Source organism: Halichoerus grypus, chromosome 2, assembly GCF_964656455.1.
Source record: "Halichoerus grypus chromosome 2, mHalGry1.hap1.1, whole genome shotgun sequence".
Lineage (NCBI taxonomy): Eukaryota > Metazoa > Chordata > Mammalia > Carnivora > Phocidae > Halichoerus > Halichoerus grypus.
The window spans coordinates 34,884,825-34,903,589 of NC_135713.1; the positions used below are offsets into that span (position 1 = coordinate 34,884,825).

The 18,765-nt window shown below is 38.3% G+C and overlaps 1 protein-coding gene across 2 annotated transcripts in view; it reads left to right on the forward strand.

Annotated features, from left to right (window-relative positions):
• Positions 1-874: 874 nt before the first annotated feature.
• The window catches only part of MRPS30 (mitochondrial ribosomal protein S30), a 35,197-nt gene continuing 17,306 nt past the window's right edge, over positions 875-18,765 (forward strand). Inside the window, exons 1-5 of one of the 2 annotated variants that reach the window (XM_036111772.2) lie at positions 878-1,984; positions 3,362-3,507; positions 4,673-4,778; positions 6,080-6,256; positions 8,135-8,497. In XM_036111772.2, the coding sequence (XP_035967665.1) occupies positions 1,384-1,984; positions 3,362-3,507; positions 4,673-4,778; positions 6,080-6,256; positions 8,135-8,406 (1,302 nt within the window). In that variant the 5' untranslated portion in view covers positions 878-1,383 and the 3' untranslated portion in view covers positions 8,407-8,497. Of the gene's footprint in view, positions 1,985-3,361; positions 3,508-4,672; positions 4,779-6,079; positions 6,257-8,134; positions 8,498-18,765 lie in introns of those variants that run through there. The other variant, XM_036111773.2, reaches the window with a different exon arrangement.

Genomic DNA, 18,765 nt, shown 5'->3' on the forward strand with positions numbered 1-18,765 from the left:
GAAATAGCTGAAAAGGACCAGCTGTCACTCTCATCCACATCTGTACATAGATAATATCCTGTTGCCATTTCCTTCCCATATCCTCAACTTTAGATATAAGAAGCTCTGGTAAGGACTACAATCACCTGGGCAGTTTCCATTTCATCCAAACATCAACAGAACTGTTCTGATGCCCAACCACAAGAGGGAAAAAAATAAAAACAAAAAACAAACCTGTGATTATAAACATCACGCAACTCATCAGAACTTGTTTCTGAATAAGATATTGGCTATCACTGACAAAATGCCAGTGTCCCTTTCCACGTTAGCCCACTGCCCTCCTTGCTGTTCCTCCCATTTTCCAGATACACTGTGGCTTTTGCCCTGGCTCAGATTTGTCCTCTGGATACCCACATGGCTCTATCCTTCATCTCCTTCAGATGTTATTCAAATGTCGCCTTCTCAGGGGGCCTTCTCTGCCCTGTCTATTGAAATCACTCCACTCCACCCAATACGATTTGGTCTCCTTCCCTGCTGTATTTTCCTATTGTCTCCTATCACTGCCTAACATAGAACATCTATATCTGATCATTTGATATATTTGATTAGATGATTTTATCCACTGGCACGTAAGCTCCATGAAGGCCATTTTCACTGCTGTTTCCTTTGTACCTAGAACGGTGCTGGCATATAGCAGTCACTTGATAAATACTTACTGAAGAACGAAGTAGAGAGGGTTCACAAAATCCTTTAGTGGTTTTTATTGTTATTTCCTTTTTTTTCCAGTTAAATCCAACTAAACGTATATTCCCCGTTTTGTAAATTAGGGGAATTAAAACAAATTATATATCAATTAACATAGAGAAACATATGGAATTATTTTTCCACAGATTAGCAGTGGTCATCTGAGTTATGCTTGCGTCATTTTAAAAGTAAGCACGTATTAGCCGTAAAACATTTAGAACAATTTTTCCATTAAATTTCAACTCTAAGAACTAAGACAAGAGGTGGGATGTGCCACACACAAATGAAGCCAATAAATGCTAGAGGTTCCGGTGCAGAAAGTTCCTAAATGATTTTTGGCAAGGGGTTCGTGCCGCGGTCGGAAGAGCAACCTAGGTGGCGGCAACTCCTACTTAAAACTTTCACTCCTCCCAGCCCGGCCCGCGGAAAACCTACAGGCAGCGAGTTCTGCCTCGGGTCTACGAACGCTCCGGGGCGCTGGAAACTAAGTTGGAGAAGGGATCTGATTGGCTAAGAAATGAATGACGCAACGTAACTCAGGCCCACTGAGAATCCGCCTCCCCAAGCCTGGCTCAAATGCCGCTTTCGATTGGTCCTTAACGTCAAGAGCGCAGCGACATTTCCTGAAATTAACCCCTGGGTCCGAAACCTTGAGCAAAGATGGCGGCGGCCAGGTGCTGCAGGCTAGCCCTCCGCGGGCCAGCCCTCCGCGGGCCGGGGCTGTCATTGCACACTGCGGCAGGGGCCGCCGTCACGGCTCCAGAAGTGACCGGCCCCGATGTCACGGCGGCCCCCGTCGCGCGCTACCCGCCGATTGTGGCCTCCCTGACTGCCAAGAGCAAGGCGGCACGGCAGCGGCGAGTGGAGCGGTGGCAGGCGACGGTGCACGCGGCCGTGTCGGTGGACGAGAAGCTGCGAATCCTCACTAAGATGCAGTTCATGAAGTACGTGGTTTATCCGCAGACTTTCGCTCTGAACGCTGACCGCTGGTATCAGAGTTTCACCAAGACCGCGTTCCTGTCGGGCCTGCCGCCGCCGCCAGCCGAGCCCGCGGAGCCCGCGCCCGTCCTGGACCTAGAGGCCTTGCGCGCCGCCGCGTGTGACTGCCTCCTGCAGGAGCACTTCTACCTGCGGCGCAAGCGGCGCCCTCCCCTCTACCAGGACCGCGAGGCTATGGCCTCGCCCTTCCTGGATCAGCTGGTGGCCACCCTCATGGGCCTGCTCAGCGCGCACAACCCCGCCCTGGCCACCGCCACCCTCGGTGAGCCTTGGGGCTGCCACGCCGGGCGGGGGCGGGGGGGGACTGTTCCTTTCTTTCTTTCTGCATTGTTAGTTATATTTCTAGTCCTTTCGTGCCTCGCCGGGCGCCGCCAGGTTTAATAGCAGTCACTGCGCCAAGAATCTGGAGACTGGGTTCCCTTCCGGCCCTGGGCTGCCGCCTACTAGCTGTACGGCCTTCCGCGATTCCAGGGTCTGGGTCTGCTCTGTGAAGGTCCAGCCAGATGGAATGGAAGAGCAGTGCTGGTTAGGAGAAGGGGCTCTTAGAGGGCGGGGCAGGCCGGAAGTTGGCTTTTGGCCCTTCCACCAAAAAGTTACATGACTGCAGGTCAGTTCATCAACCTCTTTTGGGTTAAAGTAGTTTTTCTCATTCTCAAGATGAGAATTACGGTAATAGTACTTTCTCGTAGAAGTGAACATTAAAGGTGATACTGAGTAAAATTAACATTTACTCAGTACTTAACTATGTACCAAGCCCTGTTCTAAATTTTTATGTGCCAACCAATTTAATCTTCGCGATGACCGTTTATAGTAGGTAGCATTGTTTTATGAATGGGAAAACCACCCTGAGGTACAGACGGTAAAATGAACCTAGTCGGAGAGCCTGTCGCTGGTAGATTTGAGTTCAGGATTCAAACCTAGCCATTTTGGGTTCCCAGGAAACAATCAGAAACTTCTTTTAACTGCTCAGTGCAGACATGAAAAATTAACGGACAGTTTTTAAAAATCAGTGTTTTTGAGGTATTCATTACTTTATATCTACTGTCTGGTAGGTGTTTTAATAAATATTTATGGACTTAATGTTGTTATAACTGTAGGTGTGTGTTCAACTGAGTCCTGTAGTGTGCGTGTTACTTCTGTCTCAGTTGGGAAGGAAGTGGTCTTGAGAGCAGCCTTGGGGATTTTGGCTACTGACTGTTGGCCTAGGAGAACTTGACTTTGTCAAGACCCAGGTCCCTCTTCTATAAAACGGAGGTGATGACAACTGTACGCACACCTTTGAGAGTTATTGTGAAGATTGATTTAGTAATTCTGACTCCTATAAAAACTTTTTATTTCTGGTGAGTGATACTCCTTTTGGTCTTATTTTCTTTATGTTTATTCTTAACCGACAAACCTCTTCCATGACAGTGTTTAGTGTGTGATGGATGGCACAAGTAGACAATAAATGTTTGAGCATTGTATTTAAGTCACAGTCATTTAAGTTAAATCATCGTATAACCCAGACTCTATCTTACAACAAAAAGTAATTTTTGATAATTTTTAACTTCCACAGTTATTAAGTTCTGTATTGATGGTATTCTAATAATAACCAAGTTGATCTAAATGATTAAATAAAATTTTGAATATCTTTTGATAGATTGTAAACGCCCAGTTCACTTTTACTGGTTGCGAGGTGAAGAAATTATTCCTAGTGGTCATCGGAAAGGTCGAGTTGATGCTTTGCGATACCAAATAAATGATAAACCACACAATCAGATTCGAATATCCAAACAACTCCCACAGGTAAGGATTTATTACATATATATCTACTGATATCTGATGAGGAAATGTCATAGGCAGCCTAGGTAATGGGCTTAGTAGAATAAAAAGTTTTAGATGGATCCCTTTCGAGTTTCTTTCACATACTTCTCATCTGAAATTCTTTTTCAGCTTTTTAACCTGTTATGGTATGTATAGTGCTCAAAGGTCAAATAATAATTTTTAAGCAGGATTAAGGCATCAGTTTTCAGGATCATACAAATCTTTTCTTTTTCTTACTATAAAAAACTTTGGGCTGCCTGGGTGGCTCAGTCAGTGAGGGTCCTGGGATCAAGTCCCCATCCGGCTCCCTGTTCAGCGGGGGAGTCTGCTTCTCCCTCTTCCTTTGCCTCCCCCCCACCCCCCCGCCGCTTGTGTGTGTGCGCGTTCTCTCTCTCTCTCAAATAAATAAAATCTTTAAAAATACCTATAAACAATTGATAATAGTTTATGATTGTAATTTATGATAGACTACACTACCTAATCATAAATCAAGGCATTTTTATAATTATAAACTGGTCATTTTTTTTTATTTATAGTTCTTGTGGAGAAAATAAGTATATTTTGAGTGTTGTCTGTGTGTCTGAATACACACGCACACGCACATTTTTTCTGTAAAAGTCCAGACAGTAAATATCTTAGGCTTTGGGGGGCCACAAGTCTGTGTTGCAACTATTCATCTTAGTTCTTAAATAATGTAAAAGCAGTTATGTACCATATGTAAATGAATGTGCCTGACTGTGTTGCAGTAAAACTTTATTTGTACAATCAGGTGGCTGGCTGGATTTGGCCCATCACAAGATGGTGGTGTTACCAAATCATTTTGTAAAAAACATCTCATCTTAAGATTTTTAAGTCTATTAAGAATGTGAGTTGGGACGCCTGGGTGGTTCAGTCGGTTAAACGTCCGCCTTCGGCTCAGGTCATGATCCCAGGGTCCTGGGATCGAGTCCTGCATCAGGCTCCTTGTTCAGCAGGGAGCCTGCTTCCCCTTCTCCCTGCCGCTCTCCCTGCCGCTCTCCCTGCTTGTGCGCTCTTTCTCTCTGACAAATAAATAAATAAAATCTTAAAAAAAAAAAAAGTGAGTAAAATTTATACATTAGTACTAGTGTTGCTGTGAATTCATTTATGACTTTTCTTTTTCTTGAAGTTTGTGCCGCTGGATTATTCTATACCTGTCGAAATCCCTGTTATAACTTGTAAGCCAGACAAACTTCCCTTATTCAAACGACAATATGAAAATACCATATTTATTGGTAAGTTTTTCTTTTGAAATATTTTGCCATCAATGTGTCCGAAGTATCCTGTGCAGATTTACATAATTAATTCTTGATGACCAAGAAGTTCAGGTAGTTTACAAGCAATATAATTCATAATCTCAGGTTGTTGTAATATGCATGAAAATTGGGGGGAAAATATTCTTTCAGCTCACCATTTAAAATTTTACTTGTTTCTACTGAACTAGCAGCATTTAACTTTAAAAAATAGTTTTACGTATTTTTATTGATTCATTATGTAGAAAAAGTAATTTGTCCTTTTTCGGGAGTAAACCAGTATATAGCCAGACTTGAGGCAGTGACTGACTTTTTTATAAAAGTCTTCTGTTTGTGCCACGCTCTGTGATAACCATTAGGAATATAAAAATTAATAAGGCCTGATGTCTGCCCTTGTGTAGCTTATACTTTTGCTATCTTTTTGTCTATTAATTCCAAGTTGAATTAATAGACAAAAGTTGAAGATTTTAAGAAACCAGCTTTATACTAGCCCTCCAGACGTATTTTATCAGCCCCTTCAGTGTCACTGTGGTCTTAGAGTGTGAACTGTGGAACTTTTGGTTGAAAAAACTTTACTACTAAAGTCAAGAATATCAACACATCATAAAATACTGGCTCTCATTTTCCTTACTTGGAAATATAGTATAAAAATCATTTAAAAAAAAAAAATTAGGAGCAAGGTATGTAATTATTACACTAAAATGATAAAGGAGACTTTTTTTTTTAAAGATTTTATTTATTTATTTGACAGAGAGATAGAGAGCACAAGTAGGCAGAGAGGCAGGCAGAGGGAGAAGGAGAAGCAGACTCTCCACTGAGCAGGGACCCTGATGCGGGGCTCGATCCCAGGACCCTGGGATCATGACCTGAGCCGAAGGCAGCCGCTTAACCGACTGAGCCACCCAGGCTCCCCTAAAGGAGACTTTTTAATGAAATGTTGGTATCATGTGGAGAGTAAGACAAAGAAAATAACGTAGCTCCCAATGATGAATAAAAGGTTTGAAAAAACTAAATAGGGAATTTTAAATAAATTTCACATACATTCTTTTGACTTATCCTGTGTCATCAGAGTGGGCTTGATGATAGCTAGCAGACTGTACTTTCATGTGAAGTTTAACTTCATTATAATCAATGAAATAAATCAACCTTCCCACTTGTATATTTCGAATACGGATCACAGGATGTGTGGAGGAGAAGGATGGGTTTGAAGCAGAGACTAAGGATGTGTGCTCCAGATGTTCACATGTACTTTTCATCTGAAATGTTTTTATTTTGCTCTTCAGGCGCAAAGACAGCAGACCCATACTGTTATGGTCACACACAGTTTCATCTGTTACCTGACAAATTAAAAAGGGAAAGGCTTTTGAAACAGAACTGTGCTGATCAGATAGAAGTTGTTTTTCGAGCTAATGCTATCGCAAGCCTCTTTGCTTGGACTGGAGCACAAGCTGTGTATCAAGGTAAAGCTAATTTCATGGCATTGTTCTTGGAAGGTATCTGTGACATTTTAAGAATTTAATTGTTTCTTTGGGTTAAGTGTTGTAGGTTGAATCTTAACATTTTGAAAACTTGCAGTGACACAAAACACGGTTGTTTTAAAATTCATAATTAAGTATTTTACATTTGCAATTGGCAGGTGGTGTGTAGATAGTTACTTTGATCTTTTACTTTGACCACTTTCGTGTGAATGAATTATTTTCTGATGTTCTCAAGTAGGTGAAAGACTGTAGCCAACTAAGTCAACTCTGTAGATGATAGCAGCTTTCTGAAGCTGGAAAAGGAAATGCTTTGGTGGATTAAATTTTAGATTAAATCACAACTATTCTGTATAATATCTTTGAAGGCTATATCCAGGATGTGGATTAAGAGATTGTTTATTCATCCAATAAATAGTGAATGCTTTTTAGGAACCAGGCGGTGTTGGCCTTGGAGATGCAGTGTTGAATGAGGCAGGCAGATCCTACTGTCTTGGAGCTGATAGTGAGGAGAGTAAAAGATAATAAACATGTAGTATTTTTAGCTAGTGGTAATAGTAGGGAGGAAATATACTACATAAGGGATAGATTACCAGGTGCAGGTATAAATGAGATACGGGGCCGAATCCATTTAAATGGAGTAATTCAGGGGGTGGTCTCTAAAAAATGACATTTGAACGAAGACCTGACTGTTGAGGAGCTGCCTGAGCACAAACTTGGGGGAAAGACACTTCCAGGCAAAAGAAATACAAGTCTCTGAGGTAGGAACAGGCTTGAGGTGTTTAAAGAACAATGAAGAAAGGAGAGGGGGGACAATGATGGAGGATGAGATAAAGGAAGCCAGACGCCAGATCTCAGAGCTCATTGTGAGGCATTGGGATTTTATTACAGAACCTGAAGTAGTAAACTGTAATATGTAACCAGATTGATCCTATATGAGTTCCCAGGAGGAATTTAATACAGATTTAATTATTTCTAGGCTCACCTGTTTTCTTCATACATATATATAATTTAGTCTTTTACTCACAATTTTTGACTTAAATGGAGAGAATAGGAATAGGATTAGACAGAAGCAGAAACAGGAATCTTTCTCAAAGGCATTAGAATGGCACTGTTTACGCTTTAAAAGTAAAGTGCTTCTTTTTTCCTATATTTAATTACAAATGCTAACAATATTATTCATTGGCTGTCTTCATGAAGGCTGATAGAAAATATATATGAGGAAAGAACATTACTGCTTGGCCCTAGGTTAAAGCCAGTCAGTCTAGAACAAGAAGCCAGAAAATATGAGTAGTAAAGGTATTAAAGGCATCCTGGAACCTATGACACAAGATAACACAAGGTGAAATAACAGCAGCTCATAAAACCAATTTCAAAATATGTAAAGGAAGAATAGAATTTGTCTAAGGACATGATTGAAGTCCTTAGAAAGTCCGTTTTTTTCTGAAGGTATTTTTTTTGTAGATTTTGGTGAAGTAAATGGCCATAATGGTTATTGGGTGCTAGATGCTACTGGTACCGGGAAAATGAACGAAGTTAGTACTAGATGTAGGGGAGATCTGCATCGATAGAGCTTGCTGCTTTTTTTAGATGAAGTGAGTTAAGGTTGAAAGCTGTTGAAGAGTGAAGTTGTTGAGAATGTGTCATGAGTTTGGGGATATCAGAAAGGAGGAAATAATTTTTGATGCAGAAATAGAATATAGGATTAGAATGGAGAAGATGAGGAAACTTTGAGATCTTCAGGAGTTTGGTAGGTAAAATAATTTAGGTTTTAGGAGATATTTGATACCCTCTAATGTGTAAATGTTTTGTTTTGATAAAATATATTCTATGTGTAAATTTCAGTATAACTTTTTTCTGTAGGCTTTTGGAGTGAAGCAGATGTTACTCGGCCTTTTGTCTCTCAGGGCGTGATCACAGATGGAAAATACTTTTCCTTTTTCTGCTACCAGTTAAATACTTTGGCACTGACTGCACAAGCTGATCGAAATAACCCTCGTAAAAATATATGTTGGGGGACACAAAGTAAGCCTCTTTATGAAACAATTGAAGATAATAATGTGAAAGGTTTTAATGATGATGTCCTGCTCCAGGTAGTTCACTTTCTACTGAACAGACCAAAAGAAGACAAATGACAGCTGTTGGAAAACTAAGAAGAAATAATTGATTCAGGACTTTGGGAATACTTGAGTTTCACTGAAGGAAAAATAAAGGGAGTTTTAATGATGGGACTTGTCAAATGCATTATTTTGAGACAAATATTTCTTATGTTAACCTGTGATTAGACCTCTCATTTTGCTCAGAGTACACACTGAAGGATTTAATTTTAGATAGAATATGTTGTTTTAAGGTGATTTTATTCATATATGACTAATTGATGAGACCAATTGAGCTATCTGCAATACCTGGTATTAGTTGCATGTGATTTTGAAAGTAATGGAAGGACAGTAATTCAAAAGTTTGAGAATAGGTAGATGTGTTATATTTTTATTTTTTGTTTTTAATTTTTTCGTTGATAAATAATACAGAGTTTCAGAGTCCTACCCAAACTGCTTTAAAATTGGAACAATATTTTGCAAGTATAGGAAACTGAGGCCCAGAGGAGTTAAGTGACTTTTCCACAATTTCACAGTTGATTAATAATATAACTGATGAATTATATGCAACTTAGGTTCTTAGCACTCAGAAGTAACGTTAACAAGTGCAGGACTGTTATTTAACGCCAGCACCTAACACATGGCGCAGGGTACTCGATAAATATTTGACCCAGGGGCACCGGGCTGGCTCATTCAGTAGAACATGCGACTCCTGATCTCAGGATTGTAAGTTCAAGCCCCATGTTGGGTGTAGAGATTACTTAAAAATAAAATCTTTATATTAAAAAAAAAAGATGAAGAAGAAGTAATGTTAACGTATTCTGTTCGTGTTTTGCTCTATCCCAGAGATGAGGAAACTGGGTTTGCTATGTTTCAGAATCAGTTGTCAGTTAGTAAAATTGTTAATCTTGTTGAGAATTAAGATTTCATTCAAAACATTTTTAGTGAGAAAAAGGAATTACCTTTGTATAATCATGCTTACTGTTTTTATTTTAGAACCTACTGTTGTGAATTTTTAAAACACCCAATTAGGTACTGTAGTCATATGACAGATTGCCTCCCTTCCTCCCTTCCTTCCTTCCTTCCTTCCTTCCCTACCTTTCTCCCTCCCTCCCTCCCTCTCTTGCTCTCTCTCTTTCAAGACAGAGGCCACAGTTATATTGATCGATTCCTCAGCTAGAAGCCTAGGGATTATTGCCATAGATGATTGCTAAACTGAAGGAATAGCACCTGAAAGATGTTACTCAGTTCAGCCAAAGGCTTGCTTTGCAAGGCTTTGTGCTGTGTTCCATCTTTAGCACATTATTTTCAGTTTACCCAGAAAGCCATGTCATTTCACACCACCATTTGTTTATTTAAGCAGTTTACAAAGCTTGGAATACTGTTCTCTACCTTTGGTCCTGTCTGTTCAATCCATATATCGCGTCCCCATTCATCCTTGATGGAAAAATGCAGATGTATAGAGAGCAACCTTACCAAACTCCAAGTACAGTGATATTTCTCTTAATGTTAGCTTTCACTTTCTAACTCTTTGCGTCTTGGGCAATTTGAGTTGCCATCCTTTATTTCTGCCCCCATAAAACAAAATTACCTTACAGAGTTTAAGGATTAAATGAACTAGTGCATGCAAAAGTGCTTTTAAAATTCTATGTAATTAAAATACTTAGGATTCAGTTGAAATGCCATTGCTTTCCCTAAGCTGATTATATTTAATTCATGTTTAATTGTCACATCCTTTGAATACTTAAACCTTTCGTAGCACCTGTTTCATTCTCTCGTAATAATTTTTCTCATCCCAGATGGAGAACACATACCACATACATACCATAATACACATCAGGACCTCACCTAACACTATATTCTAGAGAGTGGTCTAGATATTTTACATATATTAGCTTATTTAATCCTCACAAACATGCCATGAGCTAGGCACTATTTTGCAGTTGAGTTAACGGCACAGAAAACCCAATAACTTACTGAAGAACATATACTACAATGTGGCAGGTTTGAAATGTCAGCCCTGGTGATCTGACTCCAGACCTCCTTACAACCACTCTGGTGTGTATTCTTTACTAATACACGTAGACGTCAGTGCTACAGAAGTGCAACAGTGACATAAATTAGATAAAGGATGGGTTAATTCTGACAAGTATGAATCCTGGAAATGTGTTTCGGAGCAAGTGGTATTTGAATTGGCTCTTGAGAGAGGGTATTTTCCAACAAGAGGACAGTAAGTGGATGGAACTGTGAGTGAAGGTGGGAAGCTGCAGGACGGACTGGGGAAATAGGCAGTAACTTCATTTACGCAAGTTAGATGTGGCCTAAAAGCAGTTGGGGAGAAAAATTACTTACCAAGAAACAAAAATCTAACTGGTCTCAGACTTCTGCATAACACTGAGCATTAGGAAACAGTGCAGCAGTGTCCTAGACTTCCAGAGGAAAAGCTACAACAAGAAGTCTAGAACCAGCCAAGATAATAGACAATGTAGAACAATTGAAAAAAAAAATGTCAGGATGCCCAAGTCACTTACAAAATCAGTTTATGGAAGTGTACTATAGTTGATTAGCAAATGATAGGAGGAACTAATGAATGGAGAATCAAAATGAATATAATGAGTACACAAAGTCATATCAGGCAAAATTAAGCATAAAGCAGAGCTAGCAATATTAATTTCAAGCAATTTAAGGCAAAAACAAAACTCCAGTGTTAAAAGGTCGTTAATATGTTGTAAATTGCTATCAGTATATGAAATGTTAATGTAAATCAAGTTGGAGTAACTAAAAATAAGGAATAACTAGTAAAATTAAAGTTTGGTACTTTTTTTTTTTTAAAGATTTATTTATTTGTCAGAGCGAGCACAAGCAGGGGGAGCTCCAGGCAGAGGGAGAAGCAGGCTCCCCACTGAGCAAAGAGCCCGATATGGGACTTGATCCCAGGACTCTGGGATCATGACCTGAGCCAAAGGCAGACACTCAACCGACTGAGCCACCCAGGTGTCCCTAAAGTTTGGTACTTTAGAAAAAAGTTTTAAAAATGTGATAGAACTTTTTTTTTTTTTAAGATTTTATTTATTTGACAGACAGCAACAGTGAGCGAGAGAGGGAACACAAGCAGGAGGAGTGGGAGAGGGAGAAGCAGGCTTCCCGGCTGAGCAGGGAGCCCGACGCGAGGCTCGATCCCAGGACCCTGGGATCATGACCTGAGCCGAAGGCAGATGCTTAACAACTGAGTCACCCAGGCGCCCCAAAAATGTCATAGAACTTGTATACAAAATCATTGATTAGATTGTAGAAAGTCTCAGGAAATTTTTTTTTTTTTTAAACATTTCATCTACTTATTTGTCAGAGAGCACAAAAGCAGAGGAAGAAGCAGGCTCCCTGCTGAGCAGGGAGCCCAATGCAGGACATGAGCCCAGGACTCTGGGATCATGACCTGAGCTGAAGGGGGACGCTTAACCTACTGAGCTACCCAGGCGCCACTTCAGGGAATTCTTAAAAGCCAGAATTATATAGGTCATGAACTCTATCCACACCACAGCATATCTAAAAGTTACAGTTTTATAATCAGAAACGTAATCATTTGAAAAAAGTGTCTTTTATAGAGTTGCTATTAGTTTGCCTGGACAGAATATTCAATATATAATCAAACATTCCCAGAGCTATATCACAATCTAAAAATGAATGCTATCAAGGGGTGCCTGGGTGGCTCAGTCATAAGCGTCTGCCTTTGGCTTAGGTCATGATCCCAGGGTCCTGGGATCAAGTCCCGCATCGGGCTCCCTGCTCTGCAGGAAGCCTGCTTCTCCCTCTCCCACTCCCCCTGCTTGTGTTCCTGCTCTCGCTATCTCTCTCTGTTGAATAAATAAATAAAACCTTTAAAAAAAATTAAAAAAATAAAAATGAAAGCTATCTTACTTGCCTTTTCATTTTTAAACAGATACATTTTTATATAATCTAGACATTTGTACATTTCCTATGCTTGACAAATTTATTTCTTTGACCAAGAAAGCATTTTATTAATGTAAAAATAAAATTTTTAAATTTTAAAATGTAATAAATTACATATAAAGTTAGTAGGTTATAGCCAAAGTTATTCTGAACACGTTTACTCTTAGGGATACGTGAAGATGCTGCCGGATATAACCACTAAATAAATATAATCCATCTTCCCTCTGCAGCTGTCAACCAATGTGCTTTAATACCCTGAGAAAAATGATATTTCTATTAAAACACATGGAGTAGAATGTAAAAAGCCACATTTTTTAAGAGAGAAAACGAGAAGTTCAAAGAAATTTTCACTAATCTCAGAACTCTGGTGCCAGGAATGGCCAGCAATCCCCATACCGACAGATGAAAGATGACTCCAAACTTTGCCGTGAAAGAGACGAGAAGGCAAGGGGGTCAACGGTCAGAGACGAAGACCCTTTGCTCTTCTTTGCTCTCACCTTTATTCGTGCTTCAGGATAATCCTAAATCTTTATTACTCTGTTTCTCAAGCAAGTGATGTGTGGCAAGGAGTCTTGCAGAAAATAGAAGACTGATTACGGGAAAGATACAATGCGCTGATCAGCCTGTTCAAGGAGTTCTGCTAAACATAGCTTTAGGGGACAATGCATACATCTCTTAGATCACAGGGTGGCTGTTTGGGCTAAGCTAGCTTCAGGGAAGGTAACTCCCCACGGCATTCCTCGGGCAGAGTGATTTGCAGGCCCCAGCATTCCAAGGCCTACGCCCTTCTCAGAAACCTTCCCTGCCCCCAGCGGCTTCCATGTTACATTTTAGCAAGCCAGGTACTATGGATGATTTCATATTCTACATTAACCCCAACACTCTAGAAGAGCTTCAGATCTTTGGCTCTTCAGTCTTAGATTTGAGACCCATTTGTCAGTTTACTTAATGGCAAATTTATAATGCTATGTGTTTATATAAAATAAGAAAATCAGCATTTGCCAGAGAGTTAAAAAAAATAAGGAAAATTAGAACAAAAATATAAATGTAGAAGATGATTACACAGAAAAGAAAACAGAATTGACAAATAGATGCGGTAACTGGTTCTATATTCTAGCCTTTCCCGTGTCAGTAAAAGATAATATTCTGGCAAATCTAATCAAGAGGGAAAAGAAAACACTTAAAATTGGAAAAGGTGATGTAATATATATGATGGAGACTCTGGATAAGAAAATACAAAAATAGAAAATTTGGACATTTTTCACTGAGAAATGTACATAAAATTAAAGCAAGTAAAGATAGAAAAATTGGCCATGGAAGAAACTGAAAATGTTTCCGAGAAACTTCCTGCAAGGGCCCAGAGTGACAGAGTTTACCCATAGATTCTTTTTTTTTAAAGATTTTATTTATTTATTCATGAGAGACAGAGAGAGAGAGAGGCAGAGGGAGAAGCAGACTCCCAAGGAGCAGGGAGCCCGATGCGGGACTCGATCCCAGGACCCTGAGATCATGACCTGAGCCGAAGGCAGACGCTTAACCATCTGAGCCACCCAGGCGCCCTACCCATAGATTCTTAAGAATTTCCAGGAAACAACCTAAATTTTGGAATGCTACTCAGTTCGTTTTATTAAATGCTCATTTTTCCAGTTAAAAAAAAAATCACTAAGAAATGTATAAGTTAAGTGCACATTTCATTATAAATGCTGAAATCCCAAATAAAATGCTTATATACCAAATTCAACAGTTATTAAAAGAATCCATCCTAGTAAGGTAGATTTAATCATGGAAATTTGGTAATGGATGGATGTTAGGATGTTAGGAAATAGCATATGCTAATAGAGGACATTAGTGGTTCAAAGGAGAAAAATAAGGCTTTTGATAAAATTCTTACTCTTGTTTAAAAAAGGAAAGAAACATAGGTAAGTATTAATAGAAAGATATTTTAATGAGAGCCTTATATTAGTTAACTCCTGACTTAATTTAATGGTGAAACATAAGTGTTATTCCCACTGAAGTCAAGTAAGACTACCAACTTTGACCTTTATGTGTTTTGTTTTCTGATCCAGTCCAAGTGCTAGAATCATAGAAGTAGATATTAACTTAAGGTTTGTTGAATGGATGTAAACTAATGAACTAATGAACTTTCTAGTTTGATATTTGGTGTATCTCCTTATTTATTTGCACCTTTTATATCTCAGCAAAATTTAGGGTTTTCTTTTTTTTTTTTTTTAAAGATTTTATTTATTTATTTGACAGAGAGAGAGAGAGTGAGAGCAGGAACACAAGCAGGGGGAGTGGGAGAGGGAGAAGCAGGCTTCCCGCCGAGCAGGGAGCCCGATGTGGGACTCGATCCCAGGACCCTGGGATCATGACCTGAGCCGAAGGCAGACGCTTAACGACTGAGCCACCCAGGCGCCCTAGGGTTTTCTTTATAAAGATTGCCACACTTTTATTTATGACTAGATTTTGTGTAATTGTGAATGAATATTTTCTTTCCAATTATGTTTATAGTTTTTAAAAATGGCTTTTGTACTACTATTGATTGATATATGTTTATTTTGTAAAAGGCAACCTAATTAACTCATTAAATCAATAATTTTTTAGTTGAGGCGTGCCTGGGTGGCTCAGTCAGTTGAGCGGCTGACTCTTGGTTTCGGCTCAGGTCGTGATCTCAGGGTCATGGGATCAAGCGAGTCAGGCTCTACACTCAGTGCAGAGTCCTCTTGAAGATTCTCACCCTCTGCCCCTACCCCAATGTAGGCGCACCCTCTCTCTCTCTCAAATAAATAAATAAATCTTAAAAAAATGTAAAAACCTTAAAAAAAAAAGAATGTTTTAGTTGATTCTCTCGAGGTGTATAGGTCCAATCTGATTTGGGTTCCTCTAAAACTGCTTATTAGCATAGACAGTCATTAACCTTCATGTAGCAAAATCCACTGGTCAGTTAGTTCTATGACCTTATTTTACTCAGTACATCTGACTCATTTGGTGTGGTTGACCACTCCTTCATTCTTCATGTAGTGTTGTAGTGTCTCCTATTGCCTCCAATGAAAAATACTCTTGGTTTTCCTCCTTTCTCATTGACCATTCTTTCAAATTCCCCCTTTCTGTTCTTCCTCTAATCTTCGTTCAAATATTGGTATACCTCCAGGTTCTGTCTAGGCTCCATCTTTTCCCTAAATAACCTTACCAAGTCCCATGGATTTAAATATATTTATAAACACATTCAGAATTATAATTTGATTTCAACTTTGTTTCTTATTTGAACTGTATACATCACCATTGTAACTGAACAAGTGTGAGTGATTATATTACTGGTGATTTTTTTCCTAATTTTTCAATTTTCTGAATTCCTAGAAAATACATACTATTTTTATAATCAGAAAAAATAATTTCATTTTAATTGAAATTAGTTATCTTTCTTAAATGGACTCTAATATGGATCAAACATTTTATGTCAGATTCCACTCCATCATAAACAACCTCATTGTGAAATTGTATTTGAAAAAGTATTTCTTGATTATATTAGTTATTTGAGAAAATGTTTATTCAACAAAATTCATCATATAAAACCAACAATAGCAATTTAAAAAAAAAAAAAACCCAAACTGGGGAAGAATAAGTAATTCCACAAAGAATGAGAATGTATAGGTAATTATATTCCAAATATATAGACATGGTTACTGTCTTGTAATAATAAGTAGACTATTTGGCAGTAGTTACTATCTAAATAAGCTTATCTTTGCATTAAATGTAGCTTATATAAGTAGATAACTTTAGGAGTACTTTCATAATTAGCCTGCTTTAAATGCTTCTGTAAGCCATTCTTTTTAGTACAAATTAATCTCCATTTCTCAACCACATTTCTGTTTGTTCTTTTCCTCTGTGTAAAAAATACTGAATTCTGTCTCAGATCTTGATTGCATTTTGTGTTTGTTGTCATCCTACAGAATTCTGCATGTCACTTTGTAAAATTGTTGTAAATAGTATTTGACACTTGAAACTGGCTTCTGAAACTTGTATAATAGTTGTTAAGTCTGAGGTTTAATGTACAGGTTGTGATTTTGGCTTTCTACATTTTTAAAAGAAGGTTATGGTTATAGTAATTTGATTTGTTTCTAAAATTATGTAAAGGAACTGCCATTGGATTTTTTAAAATGCAATATTCTCTAGAAATGAATTAAATTGATGGGAATTCCAAGTTGATTAATGCAAATGGGATCTCATTAGGTTTTGTTTTTGTTTTTGTTTTACCTTTTTAGTTTTGGAACAAAATAAATGAAGTTTTACCTTAGTGCTCGCTTGGCAACATATATACTTAATCAGCAAAAGCCAATACATCAGCCAGTTTAGAAAAATTCTGAAGACAGAAGAAACTAACCATCTTTATTTTTGAATTAGATAACAGTGTAAATGGTTATAAACTTGATGCTTTAATATTTTAATTCAAAATACACCCTCAGAATATTTTTATGATAATTGTGTGTGATATAAAGATGCAAATTTAGCATCTTTTAGATGTGCTACATATATACAAAATGAGGATCATCATATTCATTTTTGCTATGGCCTTATGTCTTTTTTCATATTGTAGAGATATTTCATAATGCAGCAATATGTACCCCAAATAGCTTTAGAATGAACTAGCTGTACTTTTTAATTATCATTTTAATTCCAGGTTTGAATTACTAAAAACTGTCCTGATCTTAGGAAAAGGAAAGCTTGCATGATACTTAGCCACTTGGGAAATATTTCTTTGGGTGTTCTGCCCATGTAAAACAGTGCTTTTATTTGTAAGCTAACAATATTTATGTTATAAGCACTTTATTAGGATTTTCTGAAGTCTTTCAAGAAGTGTTGTTTTGCAGTCATAAGTAGTACTAATAAAGAAGGTGGCCAGGATTTAAAGCTGAAATAGGCAGCAGGGACAATTTAGTTTAGCAATTGAGCTTTGTTTATGCTATTTATCTTTGCCCCACACAGTATGGGTTTTTTGTTTTAATTGTCAACAATAAAAGAGAGAAGGGTTATAAAACATCCAGTTTTCAGATTCTTTTGAAAAATTGTAAGATCTGGTGGCTCCAGGTTCCCATTCTACGCCAGGTCTACATACACTCTGCGTGTTAACAATAGACAGGAGCTGGAAATTATCTGCTCTGGGTCCCTTGAGAGGGGACATACTCTCTGCAGGGTATCACAGTCCCCCCCCCCCCACCTACTTATTTCTTCTCTTTACTTGGCCAACATCATTGGGCATACCTCACTAATTTCAGTTAAATGTTTTGTGCCTGAGGCATTGAGATGATGATCCGTGAGGTCCAGATTGCTCTTAAGAATTTGTATTATTGATGGCAAAAGTCAACCTTTACAATTACATTTTAGGCTTTAGAAATCTCAGTTTTTTAACAACAGATGTAATAGTGATGATAAATTCAGAGGAATTCAGTTTCATTTGAGAAAATTAAACAAAACCTGGTCTTTGAGTTGAAGGATGATATATATAGTTACTCAGCAAAACATACAAACTTCTGTTCCCTTCCTCTTCTGCTAAATGAATGGCAAAGTGAATCCAGATTTGTTTTGTTTTGACAGTTACCACAAAGTTGGGAGGAATTTTGTCCATTTTCATAGAATCAGAATTGGCAACCAAAACATATTCGGACACTACACTGAGTATTAGTTTCTTTGTCTAACCTAAATTGGGTTGTCTCTAGCATTGACCTCCCCTGTTGTAGAATAGTTAGGATGCTCTTACAGAGTTGAGCACTCAGAGGAGATGCCCAAATGGTGACTTAAACACAGGCTGGCTAGAAAACTGTGAGGTAACCCATTAAAAAAGAAAAAACCCAAAACTTCAACCTCTACTTCCAGAAATGGTGGACTAGATTATTCTGATCTTTCTGCTATAACATCTGACCCAATATAACACCCTCTTGAGGCATTAGAGAGCTAATAAGGTAGTGAATCATTGTCAAGCTGATATCTGGAAGAAAATGGAAATCCAGAAAGATGAGCCTGGTATTGAGAATACATTTGCTCTGGAGAGGGGGATTTGTTAATCAAGAAGAGGAAGCTAAGAGGAGGATTAACATTTTAATAGCTTTCGAGACCAGAAGGACAAAAGTTAGAGTATAAGACCTCTAAATTTGAGACTGGTAGAATTCTTTGGTGTGAAAATTGAAGGACCACATCCTAGCAGTAAGGGTGAGCCAGAAAGAAGTAGTCCATTCACGCAGAATATAGTTTACAATTGAGTCATCTAGACATCTCAGAAAAATCTGAACTTTTGAAAGTGGATTGATATGACCTGTGATTTCTAGTGTCCCTAGGAATCTGAAAGATGCAAATCTGGAGAAAGAGAACATTTTCTTAGGCCTCAAATTATTTTTACAAATAATTATTCAAATTTCAAATTAACAGTATCTCCATATAATAACTGGGCACAGGAGG